General features: G+C 32.1%; 5 protein-coding genes, 1 long non-coding RNA gene and 1 other non-coding gene across 14 annotated transcripts in view; 4 read left to right on the forward strand and 3 right to left on the reverse strand.

The window, feature by feature from the left end:
* Window positions 1-67: 67 nt before the first annotated feature.
* Window positions 68-3199, reverse strand: LOC116432278 (STAM-binding protein-like A). Of its 3 annotated transcripts, none has more exons than XM_031988889.2 (8): window positions 3049-3199; window positions 2836-2931; window positions 2552-2773; window positions 2293-2469; window positions 1912-2215; window positions 1660-1772; window positions 1477-1579; window positions 68-1394 (listed from the first exon to the last, which is right to left on the reverse strand). In XM_031988889.2, the coding sequence occupies exons 1-8, from the start codon at window positions 3189-3191 to the stop codon at window positions 1329-1331; spliced, it is 1224 nt and encodes a 407-aa protein (XP_031844749.1). In that variant the 5' UTR covers window positions 3192-3199; the 3' UTR covers window positions 68-1328. The 3 variants fall into 3 exon arrangements, with proteins under 3 accessions (XP_031844749.1, XP_076229307.1, XP_031844748.1); XM_076373192.1 differs by having other exon boundaries at window positions 1477-1574; window positions 1912-2218; XM_031988888.2 differs by having other exon boundaries at window positions 1912-2218.
* Window positions 3200-3371: 172 nt separating this feature from the next.
* Ercc1 (DNA excision repair protein Ercc1) lies at window positions 3372-5057 on the forward strand. Of its 2 annotated transcripts, none has more exons than XM_031988896.2 (6): window positions 3372-3518; window positions 3848-3951; window positions 4034-4149; window positions 4223-4417; window positions 4508-4693; window positions 4769-5048. In XM_031988896.2, the coding sequence occupies exons 2-6, from the start codon at window positions 3870-3872 to the stop codon at window positions 4973-4975; spliced, it is 786 nt and encodes a 261-aa protein (XP_031844756.1). In that variant the 5' UTR covers window positions 3372-3518; window positions 3848-3869; the 3' UTR covers window positions 4976-5048. The 2 variants fall into 2 exon arrangements, with proteins under 2 accessions (XP_031844756.1, XP_031844757.1); XM_031988897.2 differs by having other exon boundaries at window positions 3465-3549; window positions 4769-5057.
* A 287-nt stretch (window positions 5058-5344) lies between these two features.
* Window positions 5345-8552, forward strand: HPS1 (Hermansky-Pudlak syndrome 1 protein). The gene is made up of 8 exons (XM_076373187.1): window positions 5345-6036; window positions 6171-6436; window positions 6514-6986; window positions 7063-7689; window positions 7817-7962; window positions 8032-8145; window positions 8220-8305; window positions 8375-8552. The coding sequence occupies exons 1-8, from the start codon at window positions 5917-5919 to the stop codon at window positions 8550-8552; spliced, it is 2010 nt and encodes a 669-aa protein (XP_076229302.1). The 5' UTR covers window positions 5345-5916.
* Window positions 8553-8721: 169 nt separating this feature from the next.
* LOC116432301 (BRISC complex subunit FAM175B) lies at window positions 8722-11720 on the reverse strand. Of its 3 annotated transcripts, none has more exons than XM_031988947.2 (7): window positions 11550-11720; window positions 11157-11331; window positions 10891-10981; window positions 10491-10803; window positions 10265-10405; window positions 9834-10155; window positions 8722-9757 (listed from the first exon to the last, which is right to left on the reverse strand). In XM_031988947.2, the coding sequence occupies exons 2-7, from the start codon at window positions 11241-11243 to the stop codon at window positions 9263-9265; spliced, it is 1449 nt and encodes a 482-aa protein (XP_031844807.2). In that variant the 5' UTR covers window positions 11244-11331; window positions 11550-11720; the 3' UTR covers window positions 8722-9262. The 3 variants fall into 3 exon arrangements, with proteins under 3 accessions (XP_031844807.2, XP_076229303.1, XP_031844808.2); XM_076373188.1 differs by having other exon boundaries at window positions 11157-11348; window positions 11550-11692; XM_031988948.2 differs by lacking the exon at window positions 11550-11720 and adding an exon at window positions 11418-11529.
* Window positions 11721-11990: 270 nt separating this feature from the next.
* TRNAL-CAG (transfer RNA leucine (anticodon CAG)) lies at window positions 11991-12074 on the reverse strand. Its single transcript has one exon. It is a non-coding gene; the product is annotated as a tRNA-Leu (tRNA).
* An 899-nt stretch (window positions 12075-12973) lies between these two features.
* Window positions 12974-24874, forward strand: part of Hex-A (Hexokinase A) — a 50461-nt gene continuing 38560 nt past the window's right edge. Inside the window, exons 1-3 of one of the 3 annotated variants that reach the window (XM_031988979.2) lie at window positions 18351-18512; window positions 18600-18856; window positions 18959-19383. In XM_031988979.2, coding sequence (XP_031844839.1) covers window positions 19261-19383 — 123 coding nt within the window. In that variant the 5' untranslated portion in view covers window positions 18351-18512; window positions 18600-18856; window positions 18959-19260. The other 2 variants (XM_076373190.1, XM_076373189.1) reach the window with 2 other exon arrangements.
* LOC143175212 (uncharacterized) lies at window positions 13315-18296 on the forward strand. Its single transcript, XR_012999955.1, has 2 exons — window positions 13315-16094; window positions 16336-18296. It is a non-coding gene; the product is annotated as an uncharacterized LOC143175212 (long non-coding RNA).

The following is a 24874-nucleotide window of genomic DNA, read 5'->3' on the forward strand; positions in this document are numbered from 1 at the left end:
AATGGTCCCCCACAAATCACGCATTTAACAACAGTAGAGTTTCTACAATGAATAACAGAAAATCATGTCGTCGTTAAATTATTTTATAATTTATTTCTTTGTTTAAGAAATATAAATTCTTTACTAACATTCTCTCACGTGACACACGCACGAAATTAGGCCAGCTAAGTTATAATAAATTATTTTTTACGCTGATATGTCTTTAAATTAAATAACATTTACATTTCTGGTCGCATAGCATATATTTAATTGCGGTTCAGCATTGAAACCGTTTTTTATTACAACGAAAGTTAATCTTTGCACTTCATATTGCTTAAGGAAATTGTCAATGAAAATTCACGTTTATATTTACATACGAAGAACTGTGCATTTATGAGACACAAAAACTTCGTTCTAGAGAAAAAAATTTGAACGCGTGATCGTACGTACGAGTACACGAATCTAGCGTCAGGTACCTACAAGTACAAATTTTCTGATTCTTATTAACACAGCGTCTAATATAATTCGGATATACAGCGTTCTAATGAAAAGTACAACGACACATTGCACAAGCAGATACATCAACAACATACCAATTTCAATGTCCTAATATATTTAATAGCAAGCTCTGTAGATTAATTATGACTAGCATAATTTCAATGCCTTTGTTAACTCTTCGATCGTGACTTTATGCAGTAAAGCGATCCTGTAAAATATTGTACAGACGTCACGTAATTAGCATGCTTGAACACCATTATTTTCCTCCAAAAGGCACGTAAACTTATAGACAGATTTTGCACATCACTAACATTCATAACAATTTTGAATGAACTTTTACATATTATTTTCTAATTTATAACGTAACGTATAAATGTGAACGCTATAAAAAATAACAGAAGCATATTTGTGTCTTCAACTTCAGACACATCTAGTCCTTTCTAAAAATTATAGACAAGTTTTTAATTACACTAGGAGAAACTAAATTATGTTATTAAGTTAGAAAATAAATACGCATGAAAGACTTTAAATTACAGTTATTTATAGATAAAGCTGCGTTATTTTTAATTAATACGATTTAGTAAATAACCAATATAACTTCCAAAGTTACATAAAAATTTTCTCCCGTATCGCTTGCTATAATTTGTTTGATCAGAAACTTTAATACAGTTTTAAATGCTTTTTTTATGTTAAATACGACAAATACTTCTTAAATACTTTATCATAAAAATATTGAAAGCTTTGCAAACGTTAATTTGCAATGTTCCTTCTAGATTTTTATATTAGGTAAGCGAAAGTATTTTTAATTTTTTATGATAATTGGTAAATTTGTTATATCAAGATGAAAAATGTCATTTTCTTCTTAAATCTACTACTTCTATCATTGCCGATACATCTAACTTGCAATGTTTTGCTTTCTGAAACAAACATTTCTTAATTTATAACAATTAAAGTGCTGTACACTGTACATAGTAGCATTATATTTGTTGTCATAATTACCGTATACAGTGGTGGTTCACTTGGATGTGGATGAAATCCTGTTTCTCGGCAGTTGGCTATAAAATCTAATCCATATTCTGGAGTTAAAATAAAAAATCCTGTCCTGAAGAAAACAAAAAATGTTTTTCACATTGCAACAACAAGTAGTTTATGTGTATTTAAAAATTTATAATTTTTACATACTCGTCATATTTTGGTGCACAAACAATGGCAATAGCTTCTGCCATCATAAGCTGATAGGCACAGTGCGTATGGAGATCAACACTAGACAGAAATGCAGTCTGTGTAGGATGTGTCTGTGAAGTATAATTGTTTTTTCTATTTCCAAATTTTTTAAATTTACATTAAGAAAAAAAAATATATATAAATTTAGATTAAATTTTAAAGTAACAATAAAATACAAGAAAAATTAAAATTATATAGAAAATAACATACATGTATCCAACCAAGAGTGATCAAATTATGTTGATCTTGATAATCAAATATGTCTTCCTCGTTATGTGTCAAGCATGAATCCGAAGATCCAGTTTGTTCAGGAATTAATAAATGGGTTACTAATAACTTATTTCTTTCCAATTTTCCTGCTAAGATACCACATGTTTCTTTATTATTCATTGTATTATTAAAAGCCAGCATGAGGAAATTCTGCATTAATTTAGTTGGTAACACCATGTCCCGTAAGGTATGATTGTCACTCATAAGCACAGAAGGTTTTGTGGAACGATCTATAGTAGGTGTCCTTCTGATAAAAACGTTTTTATTAATAAATTTATTCCAATTTTATAAGAATAATGTATACTTTTATGTTTCTCTTACTTGTCTTTAGATGTCTGTGCTATATCAGAAGATGGACTTATCAATGGTTTGGGTGTTATACTAGGAACTTTCTTAAACTTGTCTTCAGAAGTCACTACATTCGTACTCATAGCTTTTGCTGCTCTAACAGCTGCTAGCGCAGCAAGTTTGTTTTTCCTCTCTTCCTCTTCTCTTAATCTAAGTAAATATTGCGACTAGATTAATCAAATAGTTATGTACTGATATCATTTATCTATTTCTAGAATTATTTTTAAAGTACTTTTCTAACTCCTCCTGTTTCAGTTTCTCCTTCTCAATTCTTTCCCTTAACTTTACATCTTCTAAATATTTCTCATATTCTGCCTGATATTGCTCTAATAATTGTTTTTTTATTTCTTCAGCTTTAGGAATGACTTTACGTAAAGTTTGTTGATTCTGTTCCTTGTCCTTTAATGGCACTAAATGAAAATGTGGATGATTTCTTATTTTCTCCACAAATATCCTACAATAATACAGTTCTTAAGTGAACAATTATTTTTATCAGACATTATCAATAAATCTTACGTTATAAATTTCACATATAAAATATATGCATATTTAAGATCGTCTTTCATACACATGTCAGCCATTCTGATCATCTCTACACCAGAACGATAATATCTGAAAAGTGTGAAAAAATAAAAAAAATTAGAATCATTTGTTAACATGTTAAATTCGTAAAATAATTTTTCAAGTATATAATAATATGAGTAACAAGATGATAACATAATCTGTTACCTTTGTGGTGGAATGTTGTGGTCCATTTCTACAGCAGATGCATAGTCTGAAAGAGCTTTTAATCGTGCACGTGGATCTGATACGCCAACATCCTTCAAAGAAGGATGTTTGACAGGTTTTGTCTCCAACCTTTCCTTGTTCATTTAAAAATCTTAGGTTACGTTTTGTGAATGTATATATAAATTCTCGATTACATTTACAAATATCCGTTGTTTGTCATTTGTGTTAGCTCTAAAATATGCATAAGGATTTGTCTCATTTTAACTATATAATATTAACGAAACTTTATAAGAAAAACGATGATTCTATTGAATAGAAAAATATGTCAAGTCTATGTATCATCAGTGTTATCAATTGTCAGTGTTACCAATGGAAATATGAAAAGTTCTATTATATGGTGAAATATTTCATAATAAAGCGGTTATATGTTACATTTAATTCGGGAACAACGAAGTTCTAATAAGAAATGCGTAAGTAGTGAACGCAGTTGATGTATCTACGGTAAAATCTAACTAAATAACTTAATTAGTATTCATGGGAACTATTTCAATTCCTCGATATATACAATTAATTTATCATCGAGTTTATTTACTCAAATAAATTTTATTTTTCTCTCGTTAAATATATGTTGTTGTTTATTATTCGCTTTCATATTTTGTAGTACTAAAATGTTTACTCCAGTAGTTTTCACTTAGATTTTAAAATTTTTTTACATTTTAATTTACGTTATTACCTTTTAATAAGAGATACAAAAACAGAAACTTTTTATTAATATGTTATAATTAAAATATTTAAATAGAGTATAAATAATTTATTTGGGCATGGAAAATGGTGATAAGGTTGAAGAAGATAAAGGTGATGATGTTTGTCCACCTAAACAAGCAAGGACTGAGTCCTTTCAAGGTGAGTTTTAAAATATGAAATATAAATATAAATACTTATTGTTAATTTTAAATTTTATATAACTTTTGTTCTTAATTTTCAGCTGCTTTCAGTGAATTAAAAAACTCAGAATTTTATACGGAAGAATTACCAGGACCGTCAAAAGAAATCCCTAAGGACTCATCAAGATTTAATACACTTTTAGTCAACACAAAACAAGTATAAGAGTACACATTTTTCTTATAATGCAGTGTATTTAATTTTATTTTGATATAAGAAAATTTATTTTTAGAAAGGAAATCCATTATTGAAATTCATAACAAATGTTCCTTGGGAATTTTCTGAAATTGTGCCAGACTATGTAATGGGAAAAACTACATGTGCACTGTTTTTATCGATACGATATCATCAGCTTAATCCTGATTATATTCATGGAAGATTGAAATCTTTAGGAAATATGTATAGTCTCAGAGTTCTCTTAGTTCAGGTTTATTTTGATTATGAAAACATAATTTTATAAAATTGACTAAAAATGTTAGTTTGAACAATAATCTTATTGTATTGTTGAAATGCTCAGGTAGATGTACCAGATCCACATCATGCTCTAAAACATTTAACAAGAATGTGTATTCTTGCGGATTTGACATTGATGTTAGCATGGAATGCAGAGGATGCTGGTAAAATGATTGAAACCTATAAAATTTATGAGAATAAACCACCAGATGCAATTATGGAAAGAAGTGATACAGCACCTTATCAAAAGGTAGGTAATGGGTGTGGTAATATGTTTAAAAAAATTAATTTTCCAGTATGTATAAATTATAATTCCTTTTTTCAGTTGGTAAATGCTTTAACTACAATACGTTCAGTAAATAAAACAGATGCTACAACCCTTTTATCGACTTTTGGAACATTAAATGAACTGATAAAGACAAAACCAAATACATTAGCACTTTGTCCTGGCATTGGATTACAAAAAGCACAACGAATTCATAATACTTTACATGAACCATTTTTACGTGTATCAAGATCTGTACAAAAATAAGTTAATAACAAATAATTTTCTATTAAAAAACCGATGTATTTATATAATATACCTTACATATATTTAAGTTTTATCAAATCTCTTATTATTAATGCTGTCCTCTCTATTATTCAGTGATAAACAAATTATTGTATTGAATTATTATTAAATAAATAATTATTATAGCTTAATCTATGTTCTTAAAAATCTTATTCAAATCAAGATTCGCTGAATAAGAATAAGTTTAATTCGCTAATAAAGAATAATATTTACACGGAAAAGAGATAGTGGTGCCATCTATTGGTGAAATGAAGGGCTTAAGAAAACAAAACAGACTTAAAGCTGATATCACACTAATCTCATTTGTATATGTATCTTCTAATAACATTATTCTCTTTTTTCGCTTGTATACTCGAAATATACATTTGTCAAACTGAAAACTTTTTAATTTTTCTATATATTTCCCGTGGTCTAAGAACTTCCAAGATTTAAACCTTGTTCCAAAAAAAAAAGATAATAAAAAATGAAAACAATTCTTAGTTACATCGCAGACGAAGTATGTTACATATTATGACTGCGATAGAAGTGTTGTATGAGATGAGAATTATGTAGTTTCCTTTATAAAAATATTATGTTTAAATTATGCGCGAAGATGGTTGTCGGTAAGGGACATCTAGCGAGGAATTCAAATACATGTACAGTAGATAATTGTCTTGTTCGCTTACAATTTCTTGTGTGTTTAAATCTGGTTAAACATGTCCAACTAAAAATAGTGCTTCACGAGCCGTGAATGAAATGACAGGGAGAGTGTATCGTACATATTGAGTAATCCGAGATTTAAGAATGAATGATTTATGATTTCGTAAGTCGGGCCAGTGCAACGACAAGTATTTACGTATTGATAAACATTGATTGACGATAAAGTGTGATAATTGAAGAAACGTTACTAATTTAATTAGAAAATGAAGGGGATTTTAATCTTCGATCATCTCAATGATGTTCTTTTTACGAAGTGCAATAAAAAATTTGCAAATCATGTACAAAAGTTAGCTAAGATGCAAGGATTAGTTTCAGAAAATAAGGTACGTTTCTGTCAAAACTTGTAGAAAATGTTAATATTTAAAATGATCAAGAAAATATTGGTGTTTATCACTTCTTTGTAAATGTTGTATAGCCGTATGTATCAGTAAATAATATTTACTTTTGGGACTTGCAGGATACAAGTGATACAGACACAAAACTTAATCCAAATATAATAATGCAATTATTTTCACCTATTGTTACATCTCAACATGTAATGGCTTCTCAGTTTGGTAATTCTTATACCTCAATGAAATGCCATGATGGTACCAATATGGTATTTGATGAATTTATGGGATATACTTTTATTTATATTTCTTTAGAAGAAATAGAATTAATGAAAAGGACTTTAGGTGTCTGTGTCGCAATTGTTAAGCATGTCTGTGGACCAGATGTTGGAATGTAAGCTTCATCATAATAATATTAGTTTGCAGAAATAATTGAATTAAAGTAATAATACAACAAAAGTATTATTTCAGACTAAAAACAAGCAGACACAAAGTATGCTTAGTGTCTTCTTTATTAGATGCATGGGTGCATCTAAGAGACTGTGAACAAAGTATGCTCACAGAAGCAATAGAACAATTATCAATAAATACTGACTTAGGTGTATCAATATTAAAAGTATTGCATGATGCTTGTGATAAATTGAAGGCTCAATCTGAATTTTCTAATGTCCATATCTTAATTCTGGTGGAACAAAAGTTTTTGTCATTATATTCAAGTAAAAATGCTCATGATTTATATGCTTCTGATATATTAATAATGATGCTTATGTGTTGGGTTGTAAATCAAAAAAGAAAAGCTGGTTATCAAACTGGATTAAATAGCAATTCAGATGAAGACCGTAATGATATTCTTTTGCCTGACAACAGTTCTTCCAAAGAAGAACAAATCACTTTTGGAGCAAAACTTGCAAATCCTACATCAGAGGATATTACAAACTTATTTAGTATGATTTTTATCACTATCTGGTCTTTATAAGTTCATCTGATATCGTATATATTTGACATATTATTTTGTTGTAGGAGGATCCAGAGAATCTTCCATTAATGAAGGTTTACATTCCTTAATGGATGATGATTTGTATAGCAATCTACTTTTACTTGGATCTGAACATGATTACATTGCTAATGCAGTTCATATTTTTGAATTAGCTGAGGGCATTAATCTCGTCATGATAGTAGAAGTAACTAATTTGGCTACATCATCAGGATTATACGATAGTTTCCATTATTTGAACATTATAAATGGTTTGCAACTTCAAAGGGACATAGATGAATTAAGACCAGCGTTTGAAAATTTTGACTTGGCAATGAAGAAGGCATTAGATGGAATCAAGAAAAATAGAGCCAATATTAGTAATGACGTTGATATGTGTCAGAGAAGGTTACAAGTAAAATGGGAGTTTGTTAGGAAAAAATATATGGATCTTTTAAAATCCAGAGATCCAGAATCTGTTCTTCAAATTGAATCTAATACTTCTGGATTCACAGATAATTTAAAAGAATTATACAGATTAACATGCTTAGAAAAAAACTTTTTAAAACAAGGCATTGATGTACTTACAACTGTAGGCAGATTGGTTCGCCAAAAGTTAAATGACTTTAGTGACTTCTTAAAAGTGAAAGCACTGAAGAACTTCACGCTTGGATCATATCCTTTCGTAATTACTAAAAATTATTTTTAATTTTACAGTTTTGCAATGTTATTTTTAAAAATTTTTATTTTTTAATAATAAATTACATATGAAAATATACCTCCTTAATGCCATATAATCTACGAGAACTTCCCTAACCATCAATAAATATCTAGAAGAGTTTCCAGGCCTTGTACATTTCATATACATAGACAGAACTACTCACAGACTAACAGCTCCAACATTGGACTTCACAAATCCTGAAACTCTTGTTCTCACAACAAAGAAGGTGATTTTTTAAAAGTTAAATTAATAAATATAAATTCAATGTTAACCTAATTAAATATTATGTTTATAGATTTGGAATATGGTGAAACAAAGTAGAATGCATTTAGAAGAAGGACACTTATCAGTTATGTGGAAAGATACAACATTCAATTATGCTTACTTTTTATGGTTTGAGGACAGTTCTGTAAGTAAATATTACCATTTAAAAATAATATGCATATAACATTGCACTGTTCCTATAATATACATATGTTTCAGGGTTCACCATTAAAATGTAAAGTTTATTTAAATCACGTAATGAAAAATTTCCCGGTGCCAGGTATATTTTGCGGAGATTATTACAGGTTGGTATTATTGTAGTTCTTTTTCCATCTTCTACTGACAAACACTTACTTTGTTTTATCATTTTATAGAAAATTAGCTGAAACGTGTTTTCCTAAATTATCCGCGAATAAAATCCGAATCTATGAACTTTACTGCGTCCACCTTGGTCTGGCCACATCATCATGCGTTTTAGAACATTCCAGAAGACTCGCGGCTACAATATGGGAAGTCACGGGTGTTCCAAATAATCCTGCCGATATACTTTAACAACATTCCACTTGCAGTATTTCTGTACAAAACAAAACCCTACGACGGTTTCCGATAACGTGAATACTTTACACTACAATTAATATTTAAACAAAACTATTTAAAAAGACTCTTAATTATTTATAAAGTATTTAACCACACGTATTAATTTGATATTTATAAAACATAGTAATGCAAAACGTCTGTATTTATTTTATACATTAAATATTTAAAAATATAATGGCACGGAGTTAAAAATTGACAAAAGAGAAATATGTACTGTATATCTTTTCTCCGAGTTTCATTGAATCAATCTATAGAGCATTATAAATGTTTGGGAATACATTAAACGCATTATTAGCGTAGTATAAAAGAAAAAGTATTTTTTTTTTCTTTTTAATAACTTTTAAAAATATCTTCAAGCGTAGGATTTCCACGAGAATGCGTTAAAAACTATCCAGTAGTTCAGTCTATGATACCTCTCCACTTTGCAATGCACACTTTCAATACTATGAACACGGCACAGTAGCGTCTTATCTCGGAATAGTCCAAATGTTTTAAAAGCAGGCTTGCTGTCCATGAAATGCGGACACGATTTGTTTATTTCAAAAATTACAACACACACACACACGCGAGTGTCTGTATGTGTTATAATATGTTATGATGCTCTACAGTTTTTGAGTATATTCTTATAAGGTTTTAAACGAAGTTAAGAAGAAATTAATTTATTTTCAATGGTTATCCGCTGTATCTGATTTCCGTGTATTGTCCGTTTTTTTCTTTGTAATTTGACTATAAGTTTCTGGGGAAGGTGTATTTTGCACACAATTTGCCTCAATCGAATCTTGTTGTAACACTTGATTATGCGAAGTTCTATCACTAGTACTTCGCGTGGTGACGGATCCTGAAGTTCTAGCTTTTTTTAGTCCAGATTGAGACTCGTTTATCAACTTTCCTCTACCCCTGCTAATACCACTTTCATATGTTTCACCTTTACTGGTATATTCCCTTACTATTTCTGATTCCTTATTGGAATATCGTCTGTTTTTATTTAGTACAGTTTCTGAAACGTTAGCTTTTATTTCTGAAATTGCTTTTATAGGTTGTGAATCTTGACTTGTACTATTCACTATATCTGTAGTTGATTTCCTTGAGTTATTTTGATTAATACTCCTTTCTATGCATATCTCTGTATTCTTTGTTTTAAGAGTAGTGAGCGTTTGACTCTGAAATAAAGGTGGATGTATATAGGCGAATTGTATGCAGCAGATAGAATATAATATTCAATTATATAATACATACAGTTGTAGTAGAATTATCCTTAAGTGTTCGCCTTTCATCAAAAATATTATCTGGGGATTCCATTCTAGGGGGAGAGAATTTTTCTAATTTCTGAATTTCTTTGCTAATATAATCCTTTTCAGCTTTACATTTATCAATATTATTTGAACTTCCATTCATTTTTGCCTTCCTATTAAGTTCAAATTCTCTGATTTGCCTTTCTAAATTTGCCACTTCATGATCAGATTCACATAATTCCGGTATTAATTTATCTAAATACTGTTCAGCTGCTTTTTGTATATTAATGGCAGATTCAAGGCCAGATGTTCTCGTAAGATTCAAACTACAAATAAGTAGTTGTGATTAAGCATCAAAGGTTATACAGAATAATTATTGGAAAGGAAATTTTACTTAATATTGCTACTGCTTAGATATGTTAAACAGAAACTTACTTTAAAGATTCTATAAGTTTATTGAATACATCTGGTGTATTTGATAACTTTTTTGTAGGAGCAGGTTTGTAATCTGAACCATCAAGTATGAATGAATCATTTCCCAAATTACTTATTTTTAAAGGAACTGGTTCGAATACTCTATAGAAAAAAAGAAAATGTTTTATAATCGTAAATAGAAAAGAAAATATTCATACGATTGTACTCATGATTGATTTATACTTACCCTCTTCTACGTCTTAAAAAAACATGTTTAAATTTATGCGTGCCTCTATCGCTGGTAATCGAAGAACTTAATAGGCATGTAACAAAGAACTCTTCCACACAACCGTTCTCCCCACAAAAATATGAAGCAAATTCTTTATGCAATATTTTATCTCTCATAGTGGGCGTCAAATTTGTATTTCGTCTAAAGCGAAACCAACCAATCACTTGTTTACTCTTATCGCGTATGAAGTCCTTTAATTTTTCTTTATTAATTCTACCAATAGAATCATGGAGAAGACTCGGTAATGGGCAAGTAACGACAGTTTCAATATCTGAAAACGTGAAAATCTATTACTGCAGAACTCTGCTTATATATGTTTAAATATCATGACAATTTGAAACTGGGAATAGATAGTTACTGTTGTGTCTCTTCACAGTCTCTATTTGATTTTCTGAATCTGTGTACGTTTTCACTACGAACTCAAGGTTCTCACCTAGCAAAAAACCCATCTAGAACACGGAGAACCAAAAATTCGTTTGATTCAATGTTTTCAATCACATATTGGGATAAGGTTAGATTTCATTTAAGGTTAAGACGCCAAGCTTATGCAATTCTTCGAGTAAGCAACTGCGTCAAAACGAATGGTTTTTTAATAACAATCAAGGGACTAGAGGCAGATTTTACCTGGTCTCCACAACTGCGAACATATTCGTAGAATAATAACGATAACGCAGCGCCCGAAATCGTAATCAGCAAATCGCTATCCGCCATGTTGACAATTAACTGTTATTCACTTTGTGATTTTGTTTGTACCTACTGTCGTCACGCTATCGAATTATATTGTGTGTGTCCCACGCATCTGCAACAAAGTATATGCTACTTGTTTCTGTAAATAAATCTTGTAAAATTGTAATAAATAAAAACTGATCGAAAAGATTGACAGACAGCTCTAAAATAATATATGTATCGTAATAAACGCGATGTCCCAATATTACGTTCTTTTTGCACTCTTTAGGACACGTCTAATCATCTAATAAATATATATGCAAACGACGATCATATGCGCAGAATACTTACATAATGTCCGCAAATATCAAATTTATAATGACAGTGACACAGAAAAGAAAGATTTGGAAGGTTTAACAAAACAAATGGTCAAGAATGACTGAAGAAAAAGGATCTACATATAGCATGGTTGAGTGGGGTGCTCAGCAAATTTAATGCGCATTAGTTTGCTTTCACTATTTGGGAAACTGATTTCTCGTCTTTTATACTTTTATTTCATGTTCAGAACACGGAATAAAAGAAAACAGTTGCAGGGCGAGTAAAACTAACGAAAAAAAGAAAAAGAATGGTTTTTTGTCTATTAGATCTTCTATGGTCGATACAGGCGCTCCGTGAAATATTTGATAACAATTTTCCTTTGTCGATAAGATGGTACAAGGAAGAGAAATACGTGACGTAAACTTTTAATTGCTGAGGGGTGGAATATGATTTAAAAATCCAAAAGATATTTTCTGTCAGAAGTGGGATTCGAACCCACGCCCACAGAAGTGGACTGCGACCTGAGCGCAGCGCCTTAGACCGCTCGGCCATCCTGACATTGTGTGTTCATCAATTTTGCGATAAGAAAGCTGTAAAGATGCTATAAACATAAACATTTCTGCGAATACACTGATGCAAGTCAATGAAACGGAAATTTATCTCTACTTACGCACTTGTATCTACATGCAGTTGTATTCTGTTTGCGCTAAAGTTTGTTAACAACACGACACAACAATCATTGAATCTTATCCTTAGTACATCCACTCTTATATTCTCTTGTTCTGTAATTTCGTTTACCGTTGGTCTCCACATTGTACTTATCATAATATAATATTACTATTAAACATTTTGCGATTGTAAATATCAGCATTAAATTAAAAAAGAATTAAAGATATGACAATTCTTTTGTAGTACATTACTTTTGAAACGGTCTCAAAAGGACTGCTTTCAACATGGCAGGGATAAAAGAGATAAGGTCAAAGCTTCTATACTTCATTTCCCTTTGCATGCCTTTAGTAACGATTTCAAAAACCAGTGGTTTCATAAATTGTCAGTTTAAACAGTTTTCGACGTAATTAAACGTTACAGTTTGAAATTATAAAGCGATCGAAGAAATCAATTTATCGATGAGCATGGAACAGGAGGCACGCGAAACCCAGACATGCACCCTCACGTTTAATAGGAACGAGTTTATTAGAAATCAGTAGTTTTGGCGGCCTGGTACTTCCAGTGTTAATTAATACTAGAATAATATTTTTTTTAACAGACGACGGATGCTTCTTTGACAAATTATTAAAGAAACTGATCTACCTACACGTAAACTGAATTGTAAATCAATTGAAATCTCAATAAATACGCTTTTTATAGAAAAAATTCCAAAAGTTAACTCAATTGTTCGGTGGTTCTAACGGTAAAGAGCCCCCGTAAGAAGCTCATCCGGCCGATCGTTCTCAAGAAGCGAAACCGTGGAACGCGCGCGAATGATCGCCCAAAATATACCGGGTTCGCACGTACCTACACGAGTCGCCGCCAGTATTTCTAGCTGAGAAGTAGAGTCGATGTAGGGCTTGAGGATCGCGTGATGTAAGCTTTTAGTGATCTCTAGAGGGGCGCCGAGATTGCCTCTCCGTACTACTAGAAGCTTCATTTTCTTCAGCTTTCCTTGGTTCTCCCCTGTTCGTCAGCGTCGCGACGCGTGTCATCCCGGGATACGTTGTACAGGTCGGCTTGGACCATGACGGAGGAAAAATGGGATTACCTGAACGAGAAATGGGAGCACATAGACCAGCCGGTAAGTTCCGGCTTCTAAGATCCTGGTCAGCGCCCTTGACTTTTCCCCGGTTGCGTAAGCCGCGGAATTTACCGCGAAAAAGCTCGTTAATTGCTACTAACGAGTCGCCGGTAACGCGAAACTTCCTCCAGGGTGTCGGTTAACCCGCACGAACTTGTTAACCTGCCGTCCTGGACAGCAGGTTAATTGATTTCCACGCGACGAGTTGCCGACCGAGAGGCTTTACGCAATTTTTCATGTTGCCCGCGGCGATGCAACGTTTTTATGCGAGTTTTTTAGCGATTCTTGAATACCACCGCCTTTAGGGGTGGCAAATGTAGACTCGTTTCTTCTGTTTCGATTGTGATTCATCCTTGGACACCTATATTGTTAATGATTTATCCGGGTAGCAATTTATAACTGTGTAATATTGCGAATGTAATTTAAACCTTGAATGGTGGGTTTGAATTATCTTTTATGTATATTTATTTGTCGAGGTAAGAAGCACATTTTTAGGCTTAAATGATTGGATTCATTATGATAGTAATTACATAATGTAGTTCAAGTGCAATAGGGTAGCAAACAGATCTTGGGTTTCACTTGGAAAAAAGATTCCTCTGTATTCGAAGTATATATCGGCTAGGTAAACAGAAAATAGAAACCTTTTTCAAAGTTTAAAGTTCAAATTGCAAATTTTCATGAAATACTGGGAAAGCAAGTTCTTTTAAGTCTTTACGTCAAGGTTATATTAAAATCACATTAAAGTCTCAGTTAAATCTTAAGCAAAAGCACGTTTATTCTTAATCGGAGTAACCAAACGATTCATTAACGTTTTTTAATTAATTCTCCACAACAAAGTGTATAGCTTGAATATATTTTTGTTTAGAAACATTCATTTACAAACAAAGTTTCAGTGTCTTGATTGAACCCTTTGCACTCGTGTGTCATGCTGGAGATGACAATATTTTGTTATAAAAGTACCACACATTAAAAGATTATAAAAATTAAATCTTATAATAATAATAATAAATAAAAATAAATACGAGACGTTGAATTCTACCGCTGTAAATTATTTTAATCCATTTCCCCAAAAATGTATACAAGCTTACACCCAACAACATTGAAAATAAATCGAGTGCAAAGGGTCAAAGCGTCAACCCCTTGAAACTGTTTAAAACCATAGGGGGATGTCCTAGGTACTTAGTTCATCAAGAACAACTTGATCAACAATGGTCGTTAGCGCATCTGAATCTTGAAACTCCTCGATCTTCTTCTTACAACACTCTCCCAGCATGTTTTCGTGCGAAAGGGGCGTTCAGATTATCGTTGAAATGGGTCATTGCGTCGTGTCTTTGAACAGCTGATCGCAATATCAAAAGAGCCGCGCGTTGCGTTACGAAACAAATATCATTTCGCGTTCCTTTTGGCGAGCGCGGCCATCCGCGAACGAGGACACGCAAGCGAATTTGTGGCTCCACGCGAACTTCACGCCGCCTAGCAAAGAAGAAGATAATGGACACGTACACAGATCGTGGGGCGGCGCGAGGGCGTCACGAGCTTTCATTCATGATTCCCGTGTGACACTGATCTTGCATACGGTTCGTCTGTGTACCAATGCAGACCGAATAACGCCGGAAAATTATAAATATCGAGGAGACACGACAGTGTTTCAACTTCAACTTAAATTTCGCTTTGAATCGGCTTGGCAATCTATTATTCTTCGAGCAGAAGGCGAGAGTTACATTTATAGTTTCTGCTGTTCGAACGATGTTAGAAGATTGTTAGGTTGAAATTGAACCCGATTTTTGATTTGATAACTTGATTAATTTTAAAATAACATTTAGAATCGTCATTTCTTATGAATATATAATAACATATAAACATTTGATAAAGGAATTAAGATAAAAAGTTTAATGTAAAAGGACGTACATTTTTATTTAATTTTTTCTCTTGTTAATTAGCCACGAAGAAATGTAGATTTACATAAATATCTGAAGTTCACTACTAGTCTATACCGCTATCTTGGTGTACGGAACAAGGAAAGGAAAGGTCTGAGAACGTATTCACGAGTTGTTCAGTTTGAAAAGACGACGATTACGAAAAATTCAATAATTTATGAAATCGACACTTGGGTTAAACGTTTCTTATCAGTTATCGGAGATTGGTATTTCCAGGTATGAATTCGTTCTGATGATTATTGCGATAATATCGGCTTGATACTGGGAATAGTACGCAATAAGTATACAGAGTAATTAAAAAAAAAAGAGAGAAGAATTGTAAGCCGTGAACGTGGGTTATAAACAATTCTAAGAACTGCAATATAAAGTGTCTTCGGTGTACTTCATATGTGTAATACGGACGGTATGTTAGAATGAATTTGAGACCGTGAAAGCGAGTTCATTGAAAGACAGAGCGAAGAAGGGATGCGGGTCAGTAAGCCGGGACGAAATTGGCAAAGAGGTGCGCGTGCTCTGCGCACGCACGATTGACAATCGCATTCTTAATGATTGCACTAGCATGTCACATGTGCTGTTGCACTTGAACCTTCAAACTTATTAGCTGCTTTTGCGACTTAATTTCTTATGCGACGTGTGTTACAGATTGAACGTGTTGAATCGATATAACTGGCTTTATAATCTGTATATTGAAATCGATTTTCTTTCCCAATTTATTTCGTCATTATGACAGTGTAAATGTTTTCTAAATATAAGAGGATCATATTACGTTGATGATATGATAATCAAAGATACTATGTTGATGAAGTTATACTTAGAAAGATGATTGTCATAGAAAATGAAATACTTCTTGTGAGTTTGTTTAATCAAGCTAGACACGTTATTGATAACAATTATGCAAAAGGGTGCAAAAGGAATAGTTATCGTTGAATTTTTGAAAAGAATTTGAATTAATTTTTATTCTGTCGTACTTGGATTCGAAGTCGTTTGTTTTTAGTCAGAATATTTTCTCTGACTATAAAAGTTGCAATAGGTGCTTCGGATCTTTAAAGAATAATACGAAAGGAATTTCGTTCTCCTGTTAATGTTACAGTTCAGGAAACTTAAAAAAAACCTGTTAGAAGAAGGTGAATACATGAATCTTAATGATGCAAAGTTCCTAGCTGCTATGGTCGACAAGAACGTCCAGAATAAAATGCGGATCAGTGTAAAAACGGGTTATATCGGCTCGAGTAAACCCAGGCTTTTGTGTTTTATTTATCAAATCGATTACAAACACGTGCGTCGTGCTAAAAACGGAGTGCAGGTCGACAAGCCGAGAGGTTGTACTAGAAAACCCAATAATTGAATTTTCAGAATTCCTTTTTTCAGCGTCATTTCACGCGAGATTGGTAGAAATTACCTGTAAATACTTACTTCACACTTGAAGAGCAAAGTAGAACACTTCAGCTCGTTTTTGTCCTTACATTATCATCTGCAAAGTCTAAATTCCATTTAACACGTTGAGTATCACGAGAATTTCGAGTGTTTTCTATAATACTACTTATTCTTTCATAACAAAGGTAAGTGGATTAGAATTAATTATCAATGACTCGGTATCATGGATTTGAATGACATCGATGAACACCGTGGCGATCGACGTGTTAATGATTTTTCTTTGCAATTAATCCTTGCCATCGTATGAACTTTATAAACAGTAAATGAAATGTATTATTTAATTATATTTAAAACTTCAGACAAATTTCATAAATAATAGTTATTCAACATCAATAAAATAAAATACTTAAATCAATTTTCTTTTTTCCTTAACAAGTTCACCATCGATCGCACAAGATGAAATAAGGGTTCACACTCTGTAGAAATGTTCAGTTGAAAGTACTGCACTCATTGTTAGTTAACACGTTAACACTTCCGAATTGCTAGAAAATAGTTGTAATATGTAATGTAACTGATGTCAAATTAAATTGTTAACACTAAAACTACCAGGCGGGTTAAAATGACCCGTTCCTAATTTCTTCATTCGGAAATTATTAAAAGGGAACAGATGTTTCTCTAAGAAATTATTAAAGAAATTGTTTTATCCACACGCAAACTGAATTATAAATCAATTTTAAATCAATTATAAATCAATTTGAAAATGTCAATTTACCTGCTCGGTAGATTTAGTGTTACTAACGTAACTTGATAACAGTGTAAGAATTACGATGCCAAACCAGGGCCATCGGTGACCCCCAAACGAATCGGATTACTGTAGTTCAATCAGTTAAACTATGATTATTTGAAAAGATTTATATATTACAAATAATGCTCTCTAATGCGATGACATTCAGCTAGATGAACATGCAATAATAATAATGCAATTCAATCAAATGCTTTAATATTCTATTCTTTCGATTTGGGTACTTTGCGCTATGAAATTGTGCGACATTTAACGTATTAATGATTATTCCCATTTATCTTTCCTACGAAAAAATTAGTCTTATATAAAATGCTCAAGATTTCCGTGGACTTTAACGCGTTAACCACCTACAAATCAGGATGTCCGGCTAGAAATGTACTTCCACGCGATTATATATTTATTAGACGCGGCATGCAGCGTTTGAGAGAGCAAAGATGATTTAATAGGGCTCTTCAGAGACCGCGGTAATCAATTGCGGTTTTTTCGAGCGTCGACGATTACCTTGTTGGACGGATTATGTGTCGCGCGTTCGTAGCATCCAATAAAACTATAAACTTTGCGAAACTATAAAGTGCAAGGTGAATTTTATCGGGATTGCCTGGGGGTTCAGTGTTAATCCCCGCGGTCGCGGTTCAATCGAAAGGCAACGATGCACGCGGCGCTTAAAGACGCACATTAAGCAGCGCAATAAACAGATCGATATGACGCCGTAATTAACGTGCGCCGCTTCGGTATCACGCGTTGGGATTTTTCAGTCAGGGGAACTGTATATGGGTTGGTTAACATTTTTAATCATTTAACTGCGTTCGACGAATATACACGTTGTCTTAAAACGCGAAGTGGTACCAATTTTTTCAACGATAAATTCTTTATTTTTCCAGATAAATGTGTAATTCTTCATCGTTTTGCCCTATTTTTTCGTTAGAATGTAGTATAGATGGATTTGCTCTGCGTTTGACGAGTATACACTTTACTTGAATAATAACTTAATAGCAGAGACTTGTTTTCCACATCTGGATAAAGAAAATGATGGAAAAGAAAGCGAAGGAGTGAAAAGTCAACGCTTTGTTAACAGAAATAGATCTCTACTGGTTAGTAATATGTTAACATTGTCGACCACGCATTTTTGGTAATTGTACAGAAACTTCTACAAATTAAATCTCGTATAAAACATACAGGACAATTAAATCCATGATCCCTTAACAATTACTTTAACAAACAACAGTTATTTTAACAAATTTGTATAAGTCGACTACAAAGAAGATAAGAGAAAAAGAGATAAGAAAGGATGTCTTGACTACAAAGAAAACAAGGGAGAAGCTGGCAAGAAAGAAGATCAAAAGGAACGTCAAAGAAGAAGTCAAGAGTAAAGTCAAAGAAGAAGAAGAAGTCAACAGATGTCACATTGTTAAGAGCTATAGATTTCCATTAGCTGGTACGTAACGCGTTCAGATGAAATCCACCCTTACAGCCTCCCATAAAAAGGGGACACCTCCTGGAGCGTATCGATTCCATTCCACGCGGCCTGATGTTCAAGGTCCCAGTTTGAATTCGGTGGCGGTGCCGCGATGGTACGCCTTGACCGTGGGATTTTCGCTCAGGCGCAATGGCCCCTGGATCGGGCGGGGAGTATTCTGGCTAGGAAACGATTCGTGAACGTGTTGCTACGCCGACGGACTTTTTCACCGAGCGACGTCGTGCCGCCGCGATTCATGTTGTCCGTTGATCAACCGATCGTCAACAACAGCGGTCAGAAGCGATCGGTTTACGCAGCAACTCGCCACGTCGTGTACAGGTAGCCGGTCGAGGACTTCCGGGTTCACTGGGTCAAGGCGCAAGATGAAGACCAAGAACGTGTCGCTCTTCAGCAAATTCTGCAAGTGCTACAGCAGGAAGTCGATGGCTGAGACGGGAGTGTGTCCGGTTGACGAGGACCCACCGATGTTGACGGCGTCTGACGAGGTAACCCCTGACACGGGGACCAATTGTTGGCAATTCAGAGTGACGTCAATTATTCCGTATTCAATATGCATACGCGACTCCGGATTAATACAATATTGCGTACACTGTGTTTGATTTGTCTTCTACGCATCTCGGTGTAATTTTTTTGTCTTCGAGCTGCTCGACAGCTTGTTGATCGTTATGGAACTAGGGAAGATTTTTGTTTTCAGAGCAGTCACGATCATCTAGTTTTTATTTTATTGGAGTTTACAATAGATTCTTCAGTGAAAGTTTTCTGTGGAGGCTGGGTCGGAAGTTAGAGTATTCCGTTGTGGGTGGTAGATTTTATTTTATTGTGCTTCGAGTCGGAGAAAAAGGTATGATCGGGATAAGCCGAAAAGTTTGTTGCGACAGTTATGTCGTGGTTTTTGAAAATAAATTTGCCATAACATTGAACATTCATTTTACAGAAATGTCATTAGATTTTTTCTGCTTACATATGTATAACAATTGAAATTTACTTCTGGATTTTAATTTTAGTTTCAGTTTAGTTTTACCATATATTTTAATATTTACCATTATTTCTTTATCAATCCGAATGTATTTAAATACGTTAATTTCCTAAATAGTTACTGCTAGGATAATATTCTTATAAACAGGATTGTTATAAATGCTGTTAAATAAATAAACATTAATAATAAATAAATGAAATAAATATTTAGAGTACAGTAAAAATAATTTTACTTTGTATATATATACTTGTTATAATTTCATAACACATATTACGATATTTTTGTTAATTTTCGAGAATATATTTTTGTACCAAAACGTAATCACATGATTGTATCGCTTAATCAGTTTAGATAATCGAAGTTTTACCATATCACAATTGCCTGCATTTATTTCTTAAATTTTATACTGATATAATATCTTTTTCGTGTGAACAAGTGATTATTTTTTATGTCGTTTGTTCGTATCATTAAATAAATTTAACTTTGAGAAAAGGAACGAGGCTAGGATAATACACGGGGTGTTCCGTAAACAAAAATAGAGGATATATGAGCGTAGAAATCTGTTTCCAAAAAAGAATTTTTCTTTAAAAATACAAATGTATTGAAAAAAAAGCGAACAAAGTTATTCGCGAAGAAACAGAGACACTTTTTATACACCAGTAATCTTTAACAAAATTTATGTTATATACTTGCAATTTTTGTCTACGTATAGGCATATTTATTTTTTTATTATATCATTCATTGTGAGTCACAATGTATATAATGTACAATTTTGAAGGTGATTGCTTACTCTAGTCTAATGCTAAATTTAAATGAAACTGGTATGCGCTTGCAAAATGACTGCGTTCGATCTTCGTGCAAGTTTCGAGGCTAAATTTCATATATTTTTGGTGAATGAACAATAATGAGTACGGACTACAGTTTAATAGACATAAATACAAACCAATGATTACAAACTATTACCGCAGTCGATAGAATTGTAAAATATCGAAGTCTATATATGACATTAAATATTATTAGACTAATATTATTGGAATTATCATTAACAAATGTTTGATATTTTTAATTATTTAGTCATCAAAGTAATGGTTAAAATATTGAAAATAATAGGCTTCAATTACAAGGTTCAAGATCATGTTAAATTTTTTTGCTAAATGTATAATGAATGATTGATGTGACAATTTCTTTTTATAGTTCTATAGCAATCGTTACGTGATCGTGCACATCAACTTGTTAGTTCAATTCGTTTACAATGATGCAGTAGTTGACACTAGCGGCCACGCATTGTGCCAAAAATTTGTAATGTAAAACATGAAGGAAATGTTGCAAAGAACCTTGAATTTAATACATCTTCTTTATTTAAACAAAATTATATTAGTGAGTGAATTACAGTAATTGCAGATTTAAAAAACAAATTCTACGAACTTTTATATTGAACAGTTCATTATGAATTAAATTATTTATCACACCATCAGTGGAGATAAGATAATTAATAAATCTTTTGGTATCTATACACTCTGATATAATTTAAGAAAACTGATAAATACGTATGTACCACATTCATAATTATGCTTATGTTCTATTGTCTTAAATTAATGAAATTCGAGTATTTTTGATAAGGTAATTAATCTATCTTTCGGTATATACAGGTTTACATAACGACTAACAGAAGTTTAAAAATAGTCGCGTAATTATATTTCCAATCAATTATAATTTTCAATTTAAAAAACTTTTTAAATACATCTTTTAATAAATTCTAGATATTGTGTTCAAAAGTAAAGTGTAATAATTTTAATAAAAAATATTCATATACAGGATATATTGTAATGTGTAGAACTTTTCTAGTATTTTACCTAACTAATTTCATAAGAAATTTAGTACAAGTTTTTATAACAAATTTATAAAATTGAAAAATGATAAACGCACTTTTGATAATAGATTTTGGGGATCACGTATTGAAGAAGTTTTCCAAAATATTATACAATTTGTTTACGATATTAGACGACTTTAAGTTCCGGCGAACTTCAATTTCTTCTCAGAACCTTATTCCACAGAAAAACAGTTGTCAACGATCGGTACACGAATATTTAACCGAATTTCCTTCGAAGCATGGAGCACGGTTACACTGTCGGCGAAAATCTGGTACACGATGAGCGTAATCTAATTTGCAAAATTTTCATGTAATCTCGAGGGGAATCAGCAGGAAAATGTTATTTGAATTTTCAGCCCGTCAAGCTGATTGTACGCAGACCCTGTTGTAAGAAACGCCATGAAGATAAAATGTGTGTACCCGCCGTTTCCAAAAAGGCAATTAAGTAATTTGAATGTTTTATTTTGATAAATACCAAAGAAAATTGCGTAAATTATATTTATGTATATATATTCATATGATTTGAATATTTTTTGGTTAACAGAACATGACAGGTTATTGTTTCTTTTTAGGATGGTATTTTATTATATACATTTATTATTTAGAGCAAAATTTTACGTAGTTTAGTATATTTCAGGAGATAGATTTTTATTGAGTTTTAGATACATCGTTTCAGCTGATCTTCATTAATATTTATCTCGATAATTATACCTTCTAAGGGAAATTCAACTATTATTTGTTTATTTCATTTGGAAACATTTAAGTAAATTTAGGTACGATTTGTTTGTTCTATTCCGTTATACATGTTATAACAAAATGTTTTGAGAATTTATCCACTTATAGAACCACGTTGTTTGTATACGTTAAATAGGGAATGGAAAGAGCAAAAGTTTCAGTGGAAAAAAGCAAAGAGAGTAAAAGAAGGTAAGAGGACAGAACTCTCGTCACCCCTTTTAAATTTACTGACCCGCTTTCAATTGCTACTTTAGAACTCTGCATACACAAGCTAATGCGCATATTCGCTCATTAAATTATCGTTAAACATCCGCGAAATTATCACAGCATTATTCCATCATCGTTCTCTTCTGAAGCTGTAGTTTTCAACTAGAAATTCAGTGGGTGAGGCTAATTGCGTTATGTTCATTGAATTTTAATGACTATAAATAAATTTTATTTATCGGGCATTTGTAATGCATCTAAGTATTTAACGACATTTTTATTTTGTTCATTTTTGAAACGACGAACATTTATTTCAGTTTTATTTTTTCGTCTGTGTGGAATGAAATTAACAAGTTTCGAGATTCCTTAATTTTTTTCTCTTATCTGTGAAGCATTTCAAAGCAGTGGCTCTTGCAGCGCGTTATGAACAGTTCTGTTATTCACGATGCTTCTTTTGAAGGAAATTTCTGTAGGTTTTTTTCTCCGAAAACACGTCACTCCGTCTGAGATGACCGAACTAGTGTACGATTCATAAGTAAATCTTTCTCATGTCAGATATTACATAGTTGAGTGTAACCTTTTTAAAGATACAATTTTTTTTTATATACTCATTTTTAATAATACTTATATTATCAAGAAATTAATATTTGCACTTTACTTCATTCAATCATAAGATTTTTCAGACGCTAAACAATTAGATAACTGATTGAAGGTATTATTTCAATATTTTTTTATATATCTTTGATGATTACAAGTGACAGGAATTAATCATTCTAATCCTAACGTCAGTTAACAGTCTTATTACTGTACCGTAAATTATTTTTAAATTAAAAGTTTTGCTAAAAATAGAACTGACTTGTATATATCAATTAGAAAAGCAACATATAAATTAGTGTTAGATACGATAATTATATTGTTTTATTTTTTAACCGTTGGTGTTTTAGTTGAAATGGAAAGTGGAATCATAATGTTCAAATACCTAAACATTTACGTATTTAATTAATCACACAATGCTAAATTAAAGCTCAAGAGAATAAATAAATGAAGTTATTATTACTTACTCCATCAATAGTTTATTCTAACGTCAAACAGCAAAATTTATTTCTTTTTTTGTTGCACATTAAGGGAAGAATAATTTTAAAAAAATCGAAATATAATTTACCTCATTTAATTTTCAAGTTCTGTATTATTTAAAAACAATAACCTTATTATCGTAAATATTGAAATTTGAACAAAAAACTCGAAGCTTTTTAGTTATTAGTTCACAAAATTATAAATGTGCTAAAAAAATGTAATGCAATTAGGAACACGTTAATAATAGATAATACCAAAGATTTTAATGGTAATCAATTTATTTACCATCGATGCAGAATGTATAACAGCATGGATGCTAAAATATTTCCTGATCATTTATATAATAATAGAATTATATAATAACAAATACTTTGTCAACTACTTATCATACATTAGAAAAAGGGAATCTGAAGTTATTTAAGATTCGCTTCAATTTCGTATTATTTCGGGCAGATTACAGACGTCAATCGTTTCGTCTATTGTTTTTCTTGAATAACAACCGGAGATGATAAACTGCGAGATAAACCGACCATTTAATTCACTTAATGATACGCCGTAAGTCTCGGAGCAGCACATAACTCGATACCAGACACGGGAATTAAATTTCGCGTGAACGCCGAAACGATAATGTAATTATTATCGGCTTCAAAAAAATGATAAAACACTGAGGACAGTCAAGTCTCGGTTCACACGGCGCGTTTTCGAGCTCCTCGTCCGATGCTAATTAGTCGAGATAAGAAAACAGATCTGCATGTTCGGACGATACTGTTCTTCGAAAAATTAGTAAGCCAGTCGTCGCAGAAACCATGGTATTCATTGTTCATTCACATAACAGTTGCTCAATTATAATTCATAAAAATTTTCATCCAATTAGAAAATAGAAGCAAACCTTCAATTTTTTAGACAAACGGAATATTTGTACTATATTGAAGCTTTCTTTCAGTTGTAAGAAATTTTTGAAATTCTCTGCAGCTTGTTGAGAATAATAGAGGAATTAGTAATTTCGTCGTTCTAAAATTGAAACTTTGAATTTGTTTAGTTCAGTATTATCAGTATTAGTATTAGAAATATCCGTATTATCTTCATTTTATCTACAAATATTCATGAAATGTTTTCG

The sequence above is a fragment of the Nomia melanderi genome, chromosome 13 (assembly GCF_051020985.1).
Source record: "Nomia melanderi isolate GNS246 chromosome 13, iyNomMela1, whole genome shotgun sequence".
In the NCBI taxonomy this organism is placed as follows: domain Eukaryota; kingdom Metazoa; phylum Arthropoda; class Insecta; order Hymenoptera; family Halictidae; genus Nomia; species Nomia melanderi.

Coding starts and splice junctions, on each gene's coding strand:
- HPS1 (XM_076373187.1), top strand. CDS start 5,917: ATGAAGGGGATTTTAATCTTCGATCATCTCAATGATGTTCTTTTTACG. Junction 6,037..6,170: donor GATTAGTTTCAGAAAATAAG/GTACGTTTCTGT, acceptor TGGGACTTGCAG/GATACAAGTGATACAGACAC. Junction 8,306..8,374: donor TTTTGCGGAGATTATTACAG/GTTGGTATTATT, acceptor ATCATTTTATAG/AAAATTAGCTGAAACGTGTT.
- Ercc1 (XM_031988896.2), top strand. CDS start 3,870: ATGGAAAATGGTGATAAGGTTGAAGAAGATAAAGGTGATGATGTTTGT. Junction 4,150..4,222: donor TTTTAGTCAACACAAAACAA/GTATAAGAGTAC, acceptor ATTTATTTTTAG/AAAGGAAATCCATTATTGAA. Junction 4,694..4,768: donor ATACAGCACCTTATCAAAAG/GTAGGTAATGGG, acceptor TCCTTTTTTCAG/TTGGTAAATGCTTTAACTAC.
- LOC116432278 (XM_031988888.2), bottom strand. CDS start 3,191: ATGAACAAGGAAAGGTTGGAGACAAAACCTGTCAAACATCCTTCTTTG. Junction 2,932..3,048: donor CACAACATTCCACCACAAAG/GTAACAGATTAT, acceptor CACACTTTTCAG/ATATTATCGTTCTGGTGTAG. Junction 2,470..2,551: donor AAACAGGAGGAGTTAGAAAA/GTACTTTAAAAA, acceptor ATATTTACTTAG/ATTAAGAGAAGAGGAAGAGA.
- LOC116432301 (XM_031988947.2), bottom strand. CDS start 11,243: ATGGCGGATAGCGATTTGCTGATTACGATTTCGGGCGCTGCGTTATCG. Junction 10,406..10,490: donor TTTTTAAGACGTAGAAGAGG/GTAAGTATAAAT, acceptor TTTTTTCTATAG/AGTATTCGAACCAGTTCCTT. Junction 10,156..10,264: donor AAACTTATAGAATCTTTAAA/GTAAGTTTCTGT, acceptor ACTTATTTGTAG/TTTGAATCTTACGAGAACAT.